At 39.4% G+C, this 22,480-nt stretch overlaps 2 protein-coding genes and 2 long non-coding RNA genes across 4 annotated transcripts; all 4 read left to right on the top strand.

Moving 5' to 3' along the window:
• Nucleotides 1–2,547: 2,547 nt before the first annotated feature.
• Nucleotides 2,548–8,535, top strand: LOC135651395 (myrosinase-binding protein 2-like). The gene is made up of 6 exons (XM_065171460.1): nucleotides 2,548–2,787; nucleotides 2,922–3,143; nucleotides 5,461–5,649; nucleotides 5,857–6,105; nucleotides 7,718–7,954; nucleotides 8,106–8,535. The coding sequence occupies exons 1-6, from the start codon at nucleotides 2,548–2,550 to the stop codon at nucleotides 8,364–8,366; spliced, it is 1,398 nt and encodes a 465-aa protein (XP_065027532.1). The 3' UTR covers nucleotides 8,367–8,535.
• Nucleotides 8,536–15,477: 6,942 nt separating this feature from the next.
• Nucleotides 15,478–16,473, top strand: LOC135650887 (uncharacterized). Its single transcript, XR_010501651.1, has 2 exons — nucleotides 15,478–15,842; nucleotides 16,059–16,473. It is a non-coding gene; the product is annotated as an uncharacterized LOC135650887 (long non-coding RNA).
• Nucleotides 16,474–18,103: 1,630 nt separating this feature from the next.
• LOC135650782 (uncharacterized) lies at nucleotides 18,104–19,143 on the top strand. The gene is made up of 3 exons (XR_010501623.1): nucleotides 18,104–18,243; nucleotides 18,392–18,580; nucleotides 18,732–19,143. It is a non-coding gene; the product is annotated as an uncharacterized LOC135650782 (long non-coding RNA).
• Nucleotides 19,144–20,706: 1,563 nt separating this feature from the next.
• On the top strand, nucleotides 20,707–21,709 carry LOC135650945 (jacalin-related lectin 19-like). The gene is made up of 3 exons (XM_065170669.1): nucleotides 20,707–20,773; nucleotides 20,894–21,082; nucleotides 21,301–21,709. Exons 1-3 carry the CDS (start codon nucleotides 20,771–20,773, stop codon nucleotides 21,550–21,552), a joined length of 444 nt encoding a protein of 147 aa, XP_065026741.1. The 5' UTR covers nucleotides 20,707–20,770; the 3' UTR covers nucleotides 21,553–21,709.
• Nucleotides 21,710–22,480: the final 771 nt, after the last annotated feature.

Raw genomic sequence — 22,480 nt, 5'->3', positions numbered from 1 at the left:
CATACGCGTGCGAGAGCGATTGACGAGGGTGATTTGTAACTTTGACAATGCTTCTACCGTAGTATTGTACAAAGATATTAGTGGTACTTTGAAGCTAGTGATTGAGGCTTGAATTGCTTATAGAATAAGACGTTCTTTTCGTAGCCACTGATATTGGGATGGGTTCTCTAGGTATTTAGATTTTTTCTGGTGAATAACTGAGAGAGCCGTCGATGTAGCCTAATAGTTCATATCCAAAAACAAGATTAGAGAATTGTGCTTGCCAAGATGAATAATTGTCGCTTTTGAATAGTTTGAAGTGGATTAGAGTTGCAGCATTGATGAATATAAGTATTCTATGTTGAGGAGAACTATTGTTTCTTGAGGAAAGAATAATGGAAGATGAAAAAGACATGGTTAGAATATGAACTAATTTAGCGAATATCGAGCGAGGAGGTCGCGGGCACAGGAGCATATGGTTGCGGATTCGTCGCCGCTGATGTGACAAGCCAAGCATATGACGATGATGGAAACACTCAAATCTGCCCTAAGGATGGATCGAGGCGACGGGGGATTTGGAGCGCTCGACCTCCTACTGTGCAACCTGCTTCTTCTCGATAGCATTGGCGAACTTGACGTCCTAGGAGAGTTGGGTGATGGCGATGTGTCTCTCCTACTGGCACGAGCAATAAGGAATTTGGAGCGCTCAGCCTCCTACCGTGCAACCTGCTTCTTCTCGACGTTATTGAAGAACTCAATGGAGGTCTAGTCATGACCAGAGGATTGTAGCCGCCGAAGGAGGAGGAGCAGCGGTAGTGAGGAGTTATGATGAGGAGCAGCAATAGATCTGAGGAAGAGTATAGGGTCGCTGGCGACGGGTCGAATGGAAGTGATAGAGGGGAGACGTTGGATCGTTCAAGGGGAGAGTGGCCTTCGGCGACTGAAGTCGCAGCAATGACAGTAAATATAATAAGTCACCGAGCAAGATTTTGCGGTCTGAGAAGAATTGTCAAACAGAATAGTGAAATCGACAGATTGTGAGAGATCGGGCTTAGGAGATGGATCGCCGAGCAGAAGAGAAAATCGGTAGTGGCAAAACAGTAGAGAAGAGGGATTACAGTCGCCGGACGATGAGGATGGTCAATGTTTTGCTCGAGACAACAGGTACTCTGATACCATGTAGAATCGAGTAATATATTGTGAAAGGGATGAATTTTATTCATTGAGGTGATTGAGGAAGAGATTTCCGTCGATCAAATACTCAGATCAGTTACGCAAATTCATGATTTATCCTCAAATCATAGATCGATTGAGGATATAAGGAAGCAAGGATGTTATTCCACGTGTGCCTCTCTCATATCTTCTATCAGATATAAGTTTACTTCTTCCCCATCATGTATGATAATTCTTCGGGATAGGAATAGGATGATCACAATGTGTCCACAAATGATGATGTTTCAAATGAATATGTTGGAAAAGAGTCGTTAATGAGATGAAGAATTTGTGCTCCTCCCGTGTACGTTCACAAGCTTTTCCCAGCTCGCTATTGGTTACATAACACATTAATATCTATTTTTTAATAAATTATACATATCTTTAGTGGTTCATCTATGTTTTGATAGGATACACCTTCAATATCAACCATTAAATTATTATATCACGAGTCTCAGAAAAAATAGAAAATAGAAAATTGCTCGGTCTATATTTAATCGCCGCATTGTAAGGACGCCACATGGTCAGCTTGGAAGATTAAGTTTCGAAGTTGAATTCCCATCCAAACTGTGCTGTGAGAAAGTAAGTTGGTCGGATATGCATGCATATCTCATGTAATGTAAAATTAGTATATCCAACCATGTTACCGAATCCTACCTCGCATGACATAATCTGCTCATCTCGATCTGTGGGACGCGGAGTCTCAATTGTTTTCGGAAGTGCCATGTCCATATGCAAAACGGCAAGGAGAAGTCGAGGTTTGAGGCTCGAGATGCGCAGCATGTGGAGGTTCGAGGTCGCCCTCTCAGGCAATGGAAAGAGATAAGGTTGTCTGTACGATGCACCGGCTCTCTTCGCAGTCCTCGTAACTTGTTTCCGCATGTTTCACGTTTCATATAGGAGAAGACGTAATCTTTGCTACACAACATGTTTCACGTTTCATGCATGGGAGAAGGAAGGATCTCATTTTAGATTATATGTCTTGATGTACTGCGGGAGGGATGACGCATTAACGTGTGTATCCATCAGTTCTCGCGCACCAAACTCACGTTTGTTTGCTTACCTACGCGCGAGATCTGTTGGCAGGCATCGAAGCAAAAGGGCCACTGCCTCCTCATACTTATCCAAACTCAGGGCTGCAGGGCTATAAGTACCCCCACTCGTTGCTCTTCTTCTTCAAGCGCATTCATACCTGCATTACATACTAATATCTTCCGCAGAAGTAGTTCATACAAGTCGGATAATGGTGCGATGCTTGATTCCATTTCTTGCAATCTTCATAGATTTTCTTGTGTGTTAATTTGGGGCAGGCCATGCTTGCATGCCTGCCTGTATATATATCTTTTGTTGCTATATATGGTACTAATTTGGTGGTGGTTTCGTTGCTGGCGGCCGGTGCGGTTGCAGGCGGGCGTGCTCCAGCAAGGACCATGGGGTGGCAACGGCGGCAAAACCTGGAATATGAGACAGGCGGATCACATTAGCAACGTCAAAATTCATTACAACGATGCCGTATTCGCGTTTGACTTCACCTTCACCGTCGACGGCAAGAAGAAGACCATCCACGTCGGAGGTGATGCACCCCAGTACAATGAGGTACTTACTGTCAATGCTGAAAACATGCGTTTAGTATTTATTGATCAAAGGTTACAATTAATTATTCCTAGGATACTAGCGAATTCCCTAACTATTTTTTGGTGGTTTAACTACATCTTTGATTGCTTGTATAGATTACTCTAGAGGAGGACGAATACTTCACTTTCATCTCTGGATATTTCAAGACGATGTGGACGACAGACGTTTTCATAACACAACTTACCCTTGAGACCAACAAGGGCAATTCTGTGAGCGCCGGCAATACGATTGGCAGTCATTTCTCCCTAAATCTAGAGGATGAGGGTAAGATTCTAGGCTTCTTCGGACGTCAAGGTTCTACCATCGATGCCATCGAGGCAATCGGAGTTTACTGCACTATACCAAATTAAACACACGTCACGCCTTGGTGTCTGTGTCTTAGTCTGCTGCAATGTATCTGCTTAGTTGGGGCGATAAATAAGTGGCAGAAATTGTCGTCGTCGTTGTGTTTCTTTGAATAAAACAAGAAATATGTTACGGGTCCACAGGTTATTGTACGCTAATTGACGACATGATGATAGTTGAATCCAATCGGTGGTTGCATTCCTATGTCATTTCTTCGCGTAAATATGAACAATATATCATCGTGGAAGCCGTTCTTGTGATATGCCTGATGATTTGATTTGGGTAATGTAAGTCTTTTTTTTTTTTGTCCAAAGTAAAAAATAATAATAATTTATAAGAATTTCTAATACTTATTTATTCTCGGATATCCAATCAACGAGCACAAAATATTCCATGGGTCACTCCCTCCTTTTAAAACGAGGAAGATTTTATTACTCCAGAGTGATTGGCCAACCGAATAGCCACCTGGTTTGCTTCTTATGTACATGTATAAACTTGTAGTCTTCGAAATTATGTAACAAATATTTAATGTCAGTGACCGGACTGTGAAGTGGCCATGGTACAATGAAGTTGCATTGAATTTGTCCGATGAATTCAAAATTTGATTTTATAACGATACGCCAAATATCATCATTTCGTGAAGCCGCATTCAAACCCTCCTGGGTCACCACGACGCTTCATATGACGTAATGCCTTTTTATTATATTTACCTACCACCAATAAAGATAATATGGCGAGCAAATCATGCAAAACATATCCTAAACCGTCATCTATTCCATTAAACGAACCATCACAATTCACAATTTAGTTTGAACCATCCTTGACAAAGATTTTGTCCATTCAATTTATATATAAATTATATGTTGAATAGATCTCTCAAGTTTATGAACCCTGTCATTAGCCAAAATGCATGTCATGATTTTATGGAAAAGAAGAGTTGGGGAACGAGTAGTGTGAGCATAAAGGATCTCATTTTCAGTTCTCTAGGGCCACTACAAGCTAATGTAACTTGTATTCAAATACAAACCCATAACTCTTGTACCAATACTTTCTCATTCATACAGCCATTGTCACAATGTTTTTTCTTTTTCTTTGCAAATGTAAGTGGCGAGGATGAGATTTGATTTGGTATATTTGCTATAAAGAGTCAAAATATTTACTCGGTTCGTCATCTAACATCTTCAAAATATACTAGATTTTATATGCATGAGCGCGTTACTCTCGATATGACATCTAATACTTTATTTCAATACTTGCTTCTGCTAGGATTGATTTTTATTTTCGAGTCTATATATTATTTTTCTTCGAAAAAATCTTAAACTTTAGTGATGATGATAGAAATAAATGATATAGTTCACATTAGAGTGAACCAAAATATTATCAAGTCAGGAGATCAGGCTCCTCGCCATTTAATAATAGGATTCATATTCCTTAGATAACTGAAAATTATATTTAAAAACAATTCTTTATCGATTAGCATTTGTATGTTCAAAACAATATTAGAGGTGTCAAAAAGAAACAATCAAAGTTATTTGATTATACTTGATAGATAATTTTCCTAACCACACCTCACCTTGGTGACAATAATGGGCATGCTTCTGTCATGACAAGTACGAGACGAAGAAGTTAGAGGCTCTAAGCACTAAGCAGGCAGGCCGTGGACAATGGAGCCCGTCCTTTCTCATCTGAAGGAAGGAGACGAGGCGGCCGACCACCAAATCCATGTTTCCTTATAATTGGAGGTTATCCACAAGGACAAGATGCAGATGGAGGTCGTCGTCTGAGGCAATGGAAGGAGATAGTGGTGCTGTCGGGCTCAACCATCCGGCCGCCGTGTTCAAGATTATCATATTTACTCACCGACTCCGTCGGAAGTCCTCGCATCTCGTTCCTAGCAAACAATTAATTACACTGCATGCAAGCAATAAAAAAAGGAAGAGCACGGAATATGCATGTTTCACGTTTCCGTGAGATTTTAGGACGGTGGTGGTGGGGGGTGCAATTCTTCGTTGATGTGTACATCAGCTCATACTTATCCAAACTAGAATGGTGGGCTATAAATACCCTCATCCGATGCCCTTCCCAGCACCAAGTCCTGCAATAGCATCTTCTGCCGCCAAGGGAGTGTGCGCGTCCATTCATTATTCTCAGTTGCTGCTAATATGGTGAGTGGCGTTGTTAGTCTTCAAAATTCCATCCCTTTTCTGACTTCTTCAACTACACTTGCTCGTATACTACAACATAGATGGATGGATGGATGACATGTGGTGTTTATTCTGATGCACGCAGGGGAGAATGGTGAAGGTGGGGCCATGGGGTGGCAACGGAGGGAATGTGTGGGATATGGGACAAGCCGACCACATTACCAAACTTCGAATCTATTACGGAGATAACATTGTGGGGTTGGAGATTACCTACATTCTTAACGGTAATTCCCACACCTACAAACGTGGAACCACCACCGGCGCTTCCAAGGAGGTATATCATCTATACATCTATGTGTATATAAATACACACTTATCAACTTCGTGTCTTTGTCCAACCATATAAACTGGTTCAACCAGATGAATGTTTTCTAGCAACACGTTTGGTAGTCAAACCAATTTCTCTTGAAAATACATTGCAATATTAGTTTTCTTTTTCCCATTGTTTGTTTCTCGTTAAATCCTTGATCCTTTTTTGCAGATAATCCTTGAGGAGGACGAGTACTTCACTTCTATCTCCGGATACTTTCATGCATTATCCAATTATCAGCGACATGCAATTGTGATGTTGCTTACTCTTGATACTAACAAGGGTGCATCCATAAGTGTCGGTAACAAGACTGGCTCTTCTTTCTCCCTTACTTTAGAGGAGGGGAGTAGGATTCTGGGCTTCTTTGGGCGAGCTGGTACAGCCATTGACGCTATTGGGATTCACTTCTCGTTGCCTAACTAAGTGTTTGCACTGGCTCGTGTTCCTATCTATGGAATGATGTAATAAATAAGCAACGATTACTATTATGGTTCTTGCCATGATTGTCGTCATCGTTGTTATCCTTGTCATTCGGTGTTGCTTTCAATAAATAATGAAATGTTCTCGAATCCACTTTGATATCTTATCATTACTTGGTGTGCCTTTCGTGATGAAATCCACGGCTCTTATTTGACGATAATCATTTCCTATGTATGCCCAAATTTGTCAAAGAGCTAGCAGATGACCTTCTATTGATTGTGATCGTTAAGGTGCCAAAGCTGCTAAGAGTTTTAGTACAAGTTATTTACAAAGCTATTTGGATTAAAGTTATCACCATGATTGAAGGATTGATAGTGTAATAGAAGATGATGGCTCTACGTATTACCATGTATCCGGAAGACATCTTTTTCGATCGTTTGTTGATATCATTATTGCTTTCATTGCTCTTTCTTTTAGATTTTTGATTAAATTGAGCTATGATAGTTGGTCATGTCATCCTCTTTTCTTTTTTCAAATATTATTAATGATCAATCAACTTATCATACAGTTCTTTAAATGACTTCGGTGAGTCTCATACATGAATTATTGATGTCGGTTTCTTATATTCGTCTCCTAGGCCATTGAGAATATGAATAGTAACTTCTTCGTCATTTAGAGGATGACTTATAAAAGCTAAGTCATCTATAATAATTTTTATATCTTGTATATAATCAATAATAATACTTCCCTCTTGTCGATACGAGAGTTAGCATACGCGTGCGAGAGCGATTGACGAGGGTGATTTGTAACTTTGACAATGCTTCTACCGTAGTATTGTACAAAGATATTAGTGGTACTTTGAAGCCAGTGATTGAGGCTTGAATTGCTTATAGAATAAGACGTTCTTTTCGTAGCCACTGATATTGGGATGGGTTCTCTAGGTATTTAGATTTTTTCTGGTGAATAACTGAGAGAGCCGTCGATGTAGCCTAATAGTTCATATCCAAAAACAAGATTAGAGAATTGTGCTTGCCAAGATGAATAATTGTCGCTTTTGAATAGTTTGAAGTGGATTAGAGTTGCAGCATTGATGAATATAAGTATTCTATGTTGAGGAGAACTATTGTTTCTTGAGGAAAGAATAATGGAAGATGAAAAAGACATGGTTAGAATATGAACTAATTTAGCGAATATCGAGCGAGGAGGTCGCGGGCACAGGAGCATATGGTTGCGGATTCGTCGCCGCTGATGTGACAAGCCAAGCATATGACGATGATGGAAACACTCAAATCTGCCCTAAGGATGGATCGAGGCGACGGGGGATTTGGAGCGCTCGACCTCCTACTGTGCAACCTGCTTCTTCTCGATAGCATTGGCGAACTTGACGTCCTAGGAGAGTTGGGTGATGGCGATGTGTCTCTCCTACTGGCACGAGCAATAAGGAATTTGGAGCGCTCAGCCTCCTACCGTGCAACCTGCTTCTTCTCGACGTTATTGAAGAACTCAATGGAGGTCTAGTCATGACCAGAGGATTGTAGCCGCCGAAGGAGGAGGAGCAGCGGTAGTGAGGAGTTATGATGAGGAGCAGCAATAGATCTGAGGAAGAGTATAGGGTCGCTGGCGACGGGTCGAATGGAAGTCGCGGGCACAGGAGCATGTCAAAATTCATTACATCGATGCCGTATGGGGAGGCAACGGCGGCAAAATCTGGGATATGGGACAGGCGGATCACATTAGCAACGTCAAAATTCATTACATCGATGCCGTATTCGCGTTTGACTTCACCTTCACCGTCGACGGCGTGACTAAGACCATCCACGTCGGAGGCGATGCACCCCAGTACAATGAGGTGCTGTCGAAGCTGAAAACATCCGTTTAGTATTTATAGATCAACGGTTACAATCAATTATTCCTAGGATACTTGCTAGATGATCGAGTTGCATATTACCTAACTATTTTTGGTGCTTTATTTCTAACCACATCTTTGATTGCTTGTATAGATTACTCTAGAGGAGGACGAATACTTCACTTTCATCTCTGGATATTTCAAGACGATGTGGACGACGGACGTTTTCATAACACAACTTACTCTTAAAACCAACAAGGGCAATTCTGTGAGTGCCGGCAACGCGATTGGTAGTCATTTCTCCCTAAATCTAGAGGATGAGGGTAAGATTTTGGGTTTCTCCGGACGTGAAGGTTTTCCCATCGATGCCATCGAGGCAATCGGAGTTTACTGCACTATCCCTAACCCTAACTAAGCACACGTCATGCCTTGGGTGCGTGTGTCTTAGTTCTCGCAGGATGCTGTAATGTATCTGCTTGGTTGTGGTGATAAATAAGTGGCAGCAATTGTTGTTGTCGTCCTTGTCGTGTGTCTTTGAATAAAGCAAGAAATACATTATGGGTCCACTGGTTATTGAATGCTAATGATAGTTGAACCCAATCGGTGGTTGGCAATCGTATATGTCACTTCACTTCACGTACATACGAACAATATGCTTGAAGATTTGATTGGGGTAACGTAACTCCTTTTTTTGTATAAAGTAAAATAATAATAATTTCTAAGAAAGTCCAGAACAAATTTATTCTCGGATACCCAATCGATGAGCTCAAAACATTCCATAGGTCACCCCCTTTTTTCAAAATAATAAAGATTTTTTTACTCTAAAGTGATCCAAGTAGCCACCTAGTTGCGCTCCTCCTTGTATACATGTATAAACTCGTAGTCCTCAAAACTGTCCCACAAATATTTAATGTCAGTGACGTAGTGTCCATGGTACAACCAAATAGCCACCGATAGTTGAATCCAATCGGTGGTTATTCGTATAGCATTTCACGTACATACAAACGATATATGGTAGCCGTTCTTATGAAATACTTGATGATTTGATTGGGGCATTGTAACTTTTTTTTTGTCCAAAGTAAACAAAGGAAAATGATTTCTAAGGAAGTCTAGTACATAGTCTTTTTATTATATTAACCAATCACCGATAAAGATAACATAACGAGCAAATCATGCATAACATATCCTAAACCAACATTTATTTCATTAAAGGACCCATCACAATTAGTTTGAATCATCCTTAAAAAGGTTTTGTCCATTGAATATTTATATATAACTTATCTGTTGAACAAACCTCTTAAGTTTATGAACCTTGTCATTAGCCCAAACGCATGTCATGATTTTATGAAAAAAAAGAAGTTGGGGAACGAGTAGTGTGAGCGTAAAGGATCTCGTTTTGAGTTCGCTCGAGCCACTACGAACAAATGTAACTTGTGTTCAAATACGAACCCATAATTCTTGCGCAAACACTTTCTCGTTCATAGGGTCATTGTCACAATGTTTTTGTTTTTTTTTTTTAACAAATGTAAGTGGCAAAGATGAGATTTATTTGGTATCTTACTATAAAGAGACAAAATATTATTGTCATCTAACATCTTCAAAATATGCGAGATTTGATATGCATGAGCGCGTAGCTCTCTTTGCCTGGATATATGATATCTAATACTCCATTTCACTACTTGCTTCTGCTAGGATTGATTTTTATTTTAGAATCCTAATTTGATGTTTTATCTAAAAAAATAAATTTTAGTGATGATGAAAGAAATAAATGACACCGTTCACATTTGAGCGAACCAAAAATTTAAGTCAGGAGTTCTCTCGTCATTCAATAATAGGATTCATATTCCTTAGATAACTAAAAATTCTAGTATAAAAATAATTCTTTATTGATTAGTATTTGTTTGTTTAAAATAATATTACAGGTGTCAATAATAAATAATCAAATTTATTTTCCTAATCACACCTCACGTTGGTGATAATAATGGGCATGCTTTTGTCATGACAAGTACGAGATGAAGAAGTTAGAGGCTCTAAGCACTAAGCTGGCAGGCCGTGGAAAATGGAACCCGTCCTTTCTCATCCGAAGCAAGGAGACGAGGCGGCCGACCACCAAATCCACGTTTCCTTATAATTGGAGGTTATCCACAAGGACACGATGAAGATGGAGCTCGTCGTCTCACCCGATGGAAGGAGATAGTGGTGCTGTTGGATTGAACCATCCGGCCACTGTGTTCGAATCCACTTCGATATCTTATCATTACTCGGTGTACTTGTCATGATGGAATGCCGTAATGAATAAGAAACGACAACTATTATGGTGCTTGCCATGATTGCTCGTTGTTATCGTTGTCATGAGGTGTGACTTTGAATAAATATTGAAATAAATCAACTTTGATATGTTTCGACTACAACGTGTGCTTTTTCATGATTGATTCCATTGCTCTAATTATCTAGCAATATTTAGGAGAACTAGTAAGCTGCGAAACGAGTAATACAAAGTGGTGAAGAAATTAATAAACTACGTGTTCCTTATAATCAAACAACATATGATGACGGAATGCCAGGAAAATATCCTCTTTAGTTTTAAATCGATCATTGTGCTTGCATCATTGCAAAATGTTGTTGCATTCTCTGAGGACCTGTGTTGATGCTAAATCTATCGTTATGTATGAGTCATGAGTCAGATTCGGAAGGTCAAATAAAGTCATTATACCATAATCTGAATTTAATCACTACTATCCGAACGCAAAGATCAACTCCATGTACGTGATAAAGTCATATTATCACAATCCGCTTAACCGGGTCATATAGATGCATGCATATATGCTGCAGTCTGCAATTCTATGGCGTCATCGACATCTCCACAAGGGAACACAAGTGATGTAGCGTAAATGTGTGTTTGATGGACGTTCGTCGACTTAGAGAGCACTCGGATTCGCATGACCTCATGGAGCCCAAAAATCCACGTTCATTTCCATGTACAATACCAAAGAAAGAATACATATAATATCTTGCAAACAACTTTTAATTTGAGCCTTGGGTTCCTATAAAAATCTTGTGGATGATACATAATTCTGAAGTCAAGATCAAATAGAAGCTAAAAACCGAATACCCAAGTTGAAATTTTTGATGGATCAGCCCATTATTGTTAGATGCTTTGTTTATGTTTCTCGGTTTTAGGTATCTCTTTTCCCGAGATAGGACATATTGTGAAGCTGCAGCTATTCTGGAGGGACTAGAATTCGCTGAAGGTGTTCCTCATGTACTCATCGAAATAGATTCTAAATTACTGATAGATACAGTCAACAAGGATTCTCAAAGAATCTTTTTGCTTATTCGAGATATTCATGCTCGCATGTACTCCATGACTCTTGTGATCCGCATATGCAGTGTTGATGCCATGGTTAGTGATGGCAGCGGGTGGAATACCTGCAAAATCACCTAAATCTTAATTGAATTCGAACAAACCCAAATGCGACTGCGATGCTGGAATTAGTGGGATCAAATTGTCCAATAGATTATCAACGTGCCGCAATCTGCAGGGAGAGAATCCACTGTCTCTGTCATAAGAAAAAATATATCGGCATTGGAAAGAATTCAATCGATCCATGCGCTATTCCTCAAGTCAAGTAGTTAACTCGAGAGAACGGTCTAGATGATGTGGTTTTTAGAATCATCCACAATAAAATGATCATGACGATGATGATGACATCCATGGCGGATGAGATTCTTCAGATGTTTACATCACCAGAATGACAAAACAAAATTGGGAAATAAATCCAACTGCTTAGCCAAACTATGTGTACAGTTAGATTTTCTATGCTATCCTATATATTCATTATGAGAATGATAAAAAATTGTGATGTCCTTCTTCTAAAATACATTTCTTGTCCTTCTCCATTGGATGTTCTCTCTCGCACGCATATCTAATCTTGTTCGTGACAACAAATGCCTCTCGCATTAGAGAAAAAGACCAAACCTCCATGGAAGTTGATAAACATCTAGTGATGTTTTACACTTAATGCAAAATTTATTTGAATATTTTATTATGTATATATTTAGAGAAGAAAATAAGTGCGCTAAATGATTGCCCAATTTTACTAGATGTAATAAGGTTACAAGTCTTTGGAAGCAGCATTTGGACCATGTCGATTGAATAAAATTTTAAGCTAAAATAAGTAAACTACGTCTTACTCGAAGGAAGTAAGCTCTCAGTGCAGTGCAGCTCAATTATCCATGTCAAATATCTCTAGAGATGGACAGGCGACATGGCTGCATGAGTTGACCAAGTTGGTGTTGTCATCTGCCAATATCATCGTCAAGTCGTCATTTCGGATATATTCTGTGGCACCATTAACCAAACACTAGGAATGACTTATGGTCCTTCTTATATATATCCTATAGAAAATGTCAAACAGGACACATGCCCTCTGACGTGGCTCCGCAGGAATGCCTTATAGTCTCTTTTATATCTTAGAAGTCCTTGGTCTACCCTAATGAACATTAGCTGATGCAATCTCATCAACCATATTTCTGTGATCTTAAGATTAGTCTTTCCTCATCGTGCTTAGGATGATCCAGCAACACAAGATCTAAGTCGAAGCAAATCAAAATGCACCCACAGATTAGTCTTTCCTCATCGTGCTTAGCTGATTAGTTTTTACCTTTCACTCGAATGAATGAATAGGAATGCATCCAGCAGCACAAGATCTAAGAAGAAGCAAATCAAAATGCACCCACAAATATTTCATAATTCATTTATAGATTCATGAAGGACGAAGCGATAACAATGACAACAACTGCTGCTACTTAATAATGTCTAGAGCATCTTTGTAGTAATACACAGACAGTACTTACTCCAAATATTCAAACTATAGCATAGTAAACCCCGATTGCATTGATGATTGCACTTGCAGGTCCATAGAAATCGAAAATCTTAATATTCTCAAATAAAGAAGGAGTGTCTGTTAGTTTGGCAAGTCCCACATAGTCCCATATCAGAAAAATCAAGTTTGGTATCTCCTGTTTAAACTATAAATAAAGGCCTGGGCTTTGAAGTCAGATGCACCACAAGAAAACCTAATTGTTTGCTTTAGGCTTTTCTTGTTTAGTAGTTTCATGTTTTATGACCTAGGAACATCTTCCTAAGGCATTTGTAATGGTCCCTCTTTTATAGTAATGATTTGCTTCTCTTTGGTTCGTGGATGTAGGTCAATTGATCGAACCATGTAAATCTGGTGTTCTTGTCACTTCTTTTATTTTTCTACTTTATTATCTTTTTTGGGTTGCCAAATTACCCTTTGGTAAATTTTCTAGGGCTAGCTCTAACAAACTGGTATCAGAGGCAACTCAAGATAAAGGAAGATCTTGCGTGTATAGATAAGAAGGCCCGATCAAGCATTATTCTAAATCTCTCTGACGAGGTTTTATGGGAGGTAGCTACGGAGACTATAACTAAGAGCATGTGGGATAAACTTAAAGCCTTGTATATGAAGAGGACAGTAGAGGATCGTCTCTACTTGAAGCAGAGTTTGTATATGCTTCGGATGACTGAAGGTACATCTATGCTCTCACATCTTGATAAATTTGATTCCTTAGTTATGGATTTGGAGAATATAGATGCAAAAATTGATTATGAGGATAAGGCCTATTACTTTTGTGTTCTCTTCCCTAATTTTTTAAGCATTTCCGTGATACGATGATTTATGGAAAAGAAACAATTTCGTATCAGGAAATTAAATCTGCATTAAAATCTAAGGAGCAAATAGACAGGGATATCACAGGGGAAAGTAGAGGGAATCAGACTGAGGGTCTGGTTGTCACGTCACTGCCCACAATATCTAAAACCTCCCTAAGTAATCACAACAAGAGTCTACTGATGATTGAGAACAGTCTCTCTACGTTGTCCTTGTCTTCTTCCCTTTCTTTCTCTTCCTTTTCTGCCTTGTTCTCCTTCTTCTCTTTGGAATCCTGTGGCTCTAAAGATCTGCCTCGTTGCTGCCTTTTTATAGCCTTTTTTTACTTATAAAACCCAACCACCACACCCCCCTAATCTTAATTAGGGTTAGGTTAAGAGGGGGTGTGGGCTGTGGGTTGCCCTAGCCCACATGGGCTGAATATGGGCTATCAGCCCAACAAGGGACATATATGGTTCTGGGTTGAAGTTGTTGTAACTGCTGATTGATTCCTGATTACAGTCCATGGTATGGGTTCTAAGGTTGAGTTCAGGTTGGTTCCATTCCCTTAAAGCTTTCGTATCCAAGCCAAACGCGAAGATCCATTTTACAACTGGTTTTGATGTAAAGATTTTACCTGGTCAGTCTAAGATGCTTGTTTTTGTTAGCAGCTAGCGGAATGACACTCAAAATATCTATACAAGCTATTTTAAACTTGTAAATATTCTTAACATTTAAGCAGGACATGTAAATCCAGTAGTCAGCTTAAGATTTTAATGAGACAGACACATTGATATCTATCTCTTTGAGCGTAAGACGTGAGGAAGAACTTGGCCTTTCATTTTGACTTCTACAAGCTAACGTAATTTGTGCTCAAATACGAACGACAACTTCTTAACAAATGTAACTGGCGACGACGGGATTTGATTCCGTATCTTACTTACTATAAAGCGTCAAAATATTTATTTGCTTCATCATCATCCAACCTGTGCAAAATATGTCAGGTTTGATATGCATGAGCACGTAACTCTCTGTACCTCTACATATGTCATCTATAACTTCATTTCAAAACATTTCAAATGTAACTCTCTGTACCTCAAAACATTTAGAGGCCTAATATGATTTTTTTAAAAAATAAACTTTAATAATGATGATGTCATTCACATTTAATAATATGATCCATGTTCCTTTGATAACTGAAAATTCTAGTATAAAAAATGATTAGCATTTTTTTGTTCAAAATAATATTACAGGTGTCAATAATAAATAATCAAAGTTATTTGATTATTCTTGATAGATAGTTTTCTTGATCACACCTCGCATTGTTGATAACATGACAAGTACGAGATGAAGAAGTTAGCGGCTCTAAGTACTTAAGCAGGCAGGACGTGGAAAATTGAGCTCCTCCTTTCTCATCAGAAGGAAGGAGACGAGGCGGCCGACCACCAAATCCACGTTTCCTTATAATTGGAGGTTATCCACAAGCACAAGATGAAGATGGAGCTCGTCGTCTCAGCCAATTGAAGGAGATATAGTGGTGCTGTTGGGCTGAACCATCCGGCCACTGTGTTCAAGCTTATCATATTTACTCACCGACTCCCTCGGAAGTTCTCGCATCTCGTTCCTAGCAAACGATTAATTGCACTGCGTGCATGCATGCAATAAAGAAAAGGGAAGAGCACGGAATATGCATGTTTCACGTTTACGTGAGATTTTAGGACGGCGGTGGTTGGGGGTGCAATTCTTCCTTGCTGTATACATCAGCTCATACTTATCCAAACTAGAATGGTGGCCTATAAATACCCTCATCCAATGCTCTTCCAAGCACCAAGTCCTGCAATAATAGCATCTTCTGCCGCCAAGGGAGTGTGCGCGTCCATTCATTATTCGCAGTTGCTGCTAATATGGTGAGTGGCGTCGTTAGTCTTCAGAATTCCATCCCTTTTCTGACTTCTTCGACTACACTTGCTCGTATACTACATCATAGATGGATGGATGACATGTGGTGTTTATTCTGATGCACGCAGGGGAGAATGGTGAAGGTGGGGCCATGGGGTGGCAACGGAGGGAATGCGTGGAATATGGGACAAGCCGACCACATTACCAAACTTCGAATCTATTACGGAGATAACATTGTGGGGTTGGAGATTACCTACATTCTTAACGGTAATCCCCACACCGGCAAATATGGAACCACCACCGGCCCATCCGAGGAGGTATATCCATACATCTATGTGTATATATACGCACTTATCAACTTCATGTCTTTGTCCAACCATATAAAGTGGTTCAACCAGATTAATGTTTTGAAGCAACACGTTAGTTAGTCAAACCAATTTCTCTTGAAAATATATTACGATATCAGATGTGTTTCAATTAGTTTTCTTTTTCCCGTTGTTTGTTTCTCATCAAATCCTTGATCCTTTTTGTAGATCATCCTCGAGGAGGACGAGTACTTCACTTCTATCTCCGGATATTTTCATGCATTATCCAATTATCAGGGACATGCAATTGTGATGTTGCTTACTCTTGATACTAACAAGGGTGCATCCATAAGTGTAGGCAACAAGATTGGCAGTTCATTCGCCCTTACTTTAGAGGAGGGGAGTAAGATTCTGGGCTTCTTTGGGCGAGCTGGTACAGCCATTGACGCTATTGGAATCCGCTGCTCATTGCCAAACTAAGTGTATGCACCGGCACTGGCTCGTGTTCCTATCTATCGAATGGTGTAATAAATAAGCAACGATAACAATTTATGGTGCTTGCCATGATTGTCATCATCGTTGTTATCCTTCTCAATCGGTGTTGCTTTGAATAAATAATGAAATGTTTTCGAATCCACTTTGATATCTTACGATTACTTGGGGTGCTTTTCATGATGGAATCCGTGGCCCTTATTTTGAGAATTAGTAAGCTTCTAAATGAGTCATACAACGAAGAGATGAAGTGAACAACGTATTCCCTAAGATCTCTTAGCACATGACAATGGGAGGAAGCGAACCACGTATTCCTTGACCTTTCTCAGCATATGACGATGAAAACGCTAGCAAAATAGCATCTTTAGTTTTTGATCGATCATGATTCTTGGACCACTGAGTTAAGCATCTGTACGATTCACGATCTAAATTTGAAATCGGACGCCAACTCTGATGCCCTTTTTTTCATTTTTCTCATGTATTTACAGTATCGTGGTGCCAAAATCTTAATTCAATCACTGCCTATGTATCCTAACATATTCTAAGATCAACTCCGTGATTTCTCTCAACAAATAAGTAATACAGCATAAAATTAAATAGATCAAGTAGATATGGGAATCCAATCAATTGTCTTCTCTCTCACACACTCACTCTCTCTTATATGTATCTCCGTACCTTGGGGCAAATTTTGGTTGTTGATTAAGCATTTTTATCAATTATACCTTGTAGTAAAAATTTTATATTTTATGAAAATATGATATAAAATTTAACCACAAATATCAACCGTCTGTAACTCTTTGAACATTCGAAAGACAAAGCCCCTCTGTGAATCCATGAATAGATTTGAGTTTATTTCTTCCCACCATCATAGATGATGCTTCTTCGAGACATGAATAGAATGATTGTAATGTGTCCGGGTATGATGATGTTTCAAATGAACATGTTGAGAAAGAGTCATTGATAAGATGAAGAATTTGTGCTCCTCTCGTGTACCACAGAGGCTTTTCCCAGCTTGCTATCGGTTACATAGCAAATTAATCTTTATTTTATATATATATATATATATATATATATATATATATATATATATATATTTATTTATTTATTTATTTATTGATGTTTTCATCTATGTTTTTTTAGGGTACACCTTTGATACCAACCGCTTAAATTATTATATCACGAGTCTCAAAAAAAAAAAAAAAAAAATTGCTCGGTCGATATTTAATCGCCGCATTGTAAAGGACACCACATGGTCAGCTTGGAAGATTTAAGTTTCGAAGTTGAATTCCTCTGCAAGGTGTACCGGGAAAAAGTAAGTTGGTGGGATATGCATGCATATCTCATGTAATGTAAACTTAGTACATCCAACCATGTTACTGCATCCTACCTCGCATAACATAATTTGCTCAGCTCGATCTGTGGGGCGCGGAGAAGTCAAGGTTGGAGGCTGGAGATGCGCAGCATGTGGAGGTTCCAGGTCGCCCACTCAGCCAATGGAAAGAGATAAGGTTGTCTGTACGATGCACCGGCTCTCTTCGCATGTTTCTGCATGTTTCAGGTTTCATAGGAGAAGACGTTATCTTTGCTACACAACATGTTTCACGTTTCATGCATGGGAGAAGGAAGGATCTCATTTTAGCTTTTGTTACAAAATGTCTTGATGTACTGCGGGAGAGAGGGCGCATTAATGTGTGTATCCATCACTTCTCGCGCACGAAGCTCACGTTTGTTTACTTACCTGCGCGTGAGAACTGTTGGCAGGCATTGAAGCAAAAGGGACACTACCTTCTCATACTTATCCAAACTCAAGGGTGCAGGGCTATAAGTACCCCCACTCGTTGGTCTTCTTCTTCAAGCGCATCCATACCTGCAAAAAATACTAATATCTTCCGCGGAAGTAGTTCATACAAGTCTGATAATGGTGCGATGCTTCATTCCATTTCTTATCATCTTCATAGATTTTCTTGCGGGTTAATTTTGGGGAGGCCATGCTTGCATGCCTGCCTGTATATATGTCTTTTGTTGCCATAGATGATATTAATATGGTGGTGGTGTTGTCGCGGTTGCAGGCGGGCGTGCTTGAGCAAGGCCCATGGGGAGGCAACGGCGGCATAACCTGGGATATGGGACAGGCGGATCACATTAGCAACGTCAAAATTCATTACATCGATGCCGTATTCGCGTTTGACTTCACCTTCACCGTCGACGGCGTGACTAAGACCATCAATGTCGGAGGCGATGCACCCCAGTACAATGAGGTGCTGTCGAAGCTGAAAACATCCGATTAGTATTTATAGATCAACGGTTACAATTAATTATTCCTAGGATACTTGCTAGATGATCGAGTTGCAAATTCCCTAACTATTTTTGGTGCTTTATTTCTAACCACACCTTTGATTGCTTTTATAGATTACTCTAGAGGACGACGAATACTTCACTTTCATCTCTGGATATTTCAAGACGATGTGGACGACGGATGTTTTCATAACACAACTTACTCTTAAGACTAACAAGGGCAATTCTGTGAGTGCCGGCAATGCGATTGGTAGTCATTTCTCCCTAAATCTAGAGGATGAGGGTAAGATTTTAGGTTTCTTCGGACGTGAAGGTTCTCCCATCGATGCCATCGAGGCAATCGGAGTTTACTGCACTATCCCTAACCCTAACTAAGTACACGTCATGCCTTGGGTGCGTGTGTCTTAGTTCTCGCAGGATGCTGTAATGTATCTGCTTGGTTGTGGTGATAAATAAGTGGCAGCAATTGTTGTTGTCGTCCTTGTGGTGTGTCTTTGAATAAAGCAAGAAATACATTATGGGTCCACTGGTTATTGAATGCTAATTGACGATATAATGATAGTTGAACCCAATCGGTGGTTGGCATTCGTATATGTCAATTCACGTACATACGAACAATATGCTTGAAGATTTGATTGGGGCAACGTAACTCTTTTTTTGTATAAAGTAAAAATAATAATAATTTCTAAGAACGTCCAGAACAAATTTATTCTTGGATACCCAATCGATGAGCTCAAAACATTCCATGGGTCACTCCCTTCTTTCAAAATGAGAAAGATTTTGTTACTCTAGAGTGATCCAAGTAGCCACCTAGTTGCGCTCCTCCTTGTATATATATGTATAAACTCATAGTCCTCAAAACTGTCCCACAAATATATAATGTCAGTTACGTAGTGTCCACGGTACAACCAAATGGCCACCGATAGTTGAATCCAATCGGTGGTTATTCGTATAGCATTTCACGTACATACGAACGATATATGGTAGCCGTTCTTATGATATACTTGTTGATTTGATTGGGGTATTGTAACTTTTATTTTGTCCAAAGTAAACAAAGAAAAATGATTTTTAAGGAAGTCTAGTACATAATGTCTTTTTATTATATTAACCTATCACCGATAAAGATAACATAACGAGCAAATCATGCGTAACATATCCTAAACCACCATTTATTTCATTAAAGGAACCATCACAGTTTAGATTTGATATGCATGAGCGCGTAGCTCTCTTTACCTGGATATGATATCTAATACTCCATTTCACTACTTGCTTCTGCTAGGATTGATTTTTATTTTAGAATCATAATTTGATTTTTTGTCTAAAAAAATAAATTTTAGTAATGATGAAAGAAATAAATGACACCGTTCACATTTGAGCGAACCAAAAATTTAAGTCAGGAGATCTCTCGTCATTTAATAATAGGATTCATATTCCTTAGATAACTAAAAATTCTAGTATAAAAATAATTCTTTATTGATTAGCATTTGTTTGTTTAAAATAATATTACAGGTGTCAATAATAAAAAATCAAAGTTATTTTCCTAATCACACCTCACGTTGGTGATAATAATGGGCATGCTTTTGTCATGACAAGTACGAGATGAAGAAGTTAGAGGCTCTAAGCACTAAGCTGGCAGGCCGTGGAAAATGGAACCCGTCCTTTCTCATCCGAAGCAAGGAGACGAGGCGGCCGACCACCAAATCCACGTTTCCTTATAATTGGAGGTTATCCACAAGGACACGATGAAGATGGAGCTCGTCGTCTCACCCAATGGAAGGAGATAGTGGTGCTGTTGGGTTGAACCATCCGGCCACTGTGTTCAAGTTTATCATATTTACTCACCGACTCCCTCGGAAGTCCTCGCATCTCGTTCCTAGCAAACGATTAATTGCACTGCATGCATGCATGCAATAAAAAAAAAGGAAGAGCACGGAATATGCATGTTTCACGTTTACGTGAGATTTTAGGACGGCGGTAGTTGGGGGTGCAATTCTTCCTTGCTGTATCCATCAGCTCATACTTATCCAAACTAGAATGGTGGCCTATAAATACCCTCATCCAATGCTCTTCCCAGCACCGAGTCCTGCAATAATAGCATCTTCTGCCGCCAAGGGAGTGTGCGCGTCCATTCATTATTCTCAGTTGCTGCTAATATGGTGAGTGGCGTCGTTAGTCTTCAGAATTCCATCCCTTTTCTGACTTCTTCGACTACACTTGCTCGTATACTACAACAGAGATGGATTGATGACATGTGGTGTTTATTCTGATGCACGCAGGGGAGAATGGTGAAGGTGGGGCCATGGGGTGGCAACGGAGGTGATGCGTGGAATATGGGACAAGCCGACCACATTACCAAACTTCGAATCTATTACGGAAATAACATTGTGGGGTTGGAGATTACCTACATTCTTAACGGTAATCCCCACACCGGCAAATATGGAACCACCACCGGCCCATCCGAGGAGGTATATCCATACGTCTATGTGTATATAAATACGCACTTATCAACTTCATGTCTTTGTCCAACCATATAAAGTGGTTCAACCAGATTAATGTTTTGAAGCAACACGTTAGTTAGTCAAACCAATTTCTCTTGAAAATATATTACAATATCAGATGTGTTTCAATTAGTTTACTTTTTCCCGTTGTTTGTTTCTCATCAAATCCTTGATCCTTTTTGTAGATCATCCTCGAGGAGGACGAGTACTTCACTTCTATCTCCGGATATTTTCATGCATTATCCAATTATCAGGGACATGCAATTGTGATGTTGCTTACTCTTGAGACTAACAAGGGTGCATCCATAAGTGTAGGCAACAAGATTGGCAGTTCTTTCGCCCTTACTTTAGAGGAGGGGAGTAAGATTCTGGGCTTCTTTGGGCGAGCTGGTACAGCCATTGACGCTATTGGAATCCGCTGCTCATTGCCAAACTAAGTGTATGCACTGGCACTGGCTCATGTTCCTATCTATCGAATGGTGTAATAAATAAGCAACGATAACTATTTATGGTGCTTGCCATGATTGTCATCATCGTTGTTATCCTTCTCAATCGGTGTTGCTTTGAATAAATAATGAAATGTTTTCGAATCCACTTTGATATCTTACGATTACTTGGGGTGCTTTTCATGATGGAATCCGTGGCCCTTATTGGGAGAACTAGTAAGCTTCTAAATGAGTAATACAACGAAGAGATGAAGTGAACAACGTATTCCGTAAGATCTCTTAGCACATGACAATGGGAGGAAACGAACCACGTATTCCTTGAACTTTCTCAGCATATGACGATGAAAACGCTAGCAAAATAGCATCTTTAGTTTTTGATCGATCATGATTCTTGGACCACTGCAAAACGTTGTTGCATTCTCCGAGGAACCACGTTGAGTTAAGCATCTATATGATTCACGATCTAAATTTGAAATCGGAGGCCAACTCTGATGCCCTTTTTTTCATTTTTCTCATGTATTTACAGTATTGTGGTGCCAAAATCTTAATTCAATCACTGCCTATGTATCCTAACATATTCTAAGATCAACTCCGTGATTTCTCTCAACAAATAAGTAATACAACATAAAATTAAATAGATCAAGTAGATATGGGAATCCAATCAATTGTCTTCTCTCTCACTCACTCTCTCTCTCTCTTATATGTATCTCCGTACCTTGGGGCAAATTTTGGTTGTTGATTAAGCATTTTTATGATATAAAATTTAACCACAAATATCAACCGTGTGTAACTTTTTGAACAATCGAAAGACAAAGCCCCTATGTGAATCCCTATAGATTTGAGTTTATTTCTTCCCACCATCATAGATGATACTTCTTCGAGACATGAATAGAATGATCGTAATATGTTTGGATACGAT

This window comes from Musa acuminata, chromosome BXJ3-10 (assembly GCF_036884655.1).
Source record: "Musa acuminata AAA Group cultivar baxijiao chromosome BXJ3-10, Cavendish_Baxijiao_AAA, whole genome shotgun sequence".
Classification (NCBI taxonomy): Eukaryota; Viridiplantae; Streptophyta; class Magnoliopsida; order Zingiberales; family Musaceae; genus Musa; species Musa acuminata.
This window is presented reverse-complemented; position numbering and strand designations above follow the sequence as displayed.

What these genes read in the sequence shown, in the direction of transcription:
- LOC135651395 (XM_065171460.1), top strand. Translation starts at nt 2,548, where the DNA reads ATGGTACTAATTTGGTGGTGGTTTCGTTGCTGGCGGCCGGTGCGGTTG. An exon ending in CCACCGGCGCTTCCAAGGAG is followed by an intron (nt 5,650 to 5,856) that starts GTATATCATCTA and finishes CCTTTTTTGCAG; the next exon opens with ATAATCCTTGAGGAGGACGA. An exon ending in ATGCACCCCAGTACAATGAG is followed by an intron (nt 7,955 to 8,105) that starts GTGCTGTCGAAG and finishes TTGCTTGTATAG; the next exon opens with ATTACTCTAGAGGAGGACGA.
- LOC135650945 (XM_065170669.1), top strand. An exon ending in CCACCGGCCCATCCGAGGAG is followed by an intron (nt 21,083 to 21,300) that starts GTATATCCATAC and finishes TCCTTTTTGTAG; the next exon opens with ATCATCCTCGAGGAGGACGA.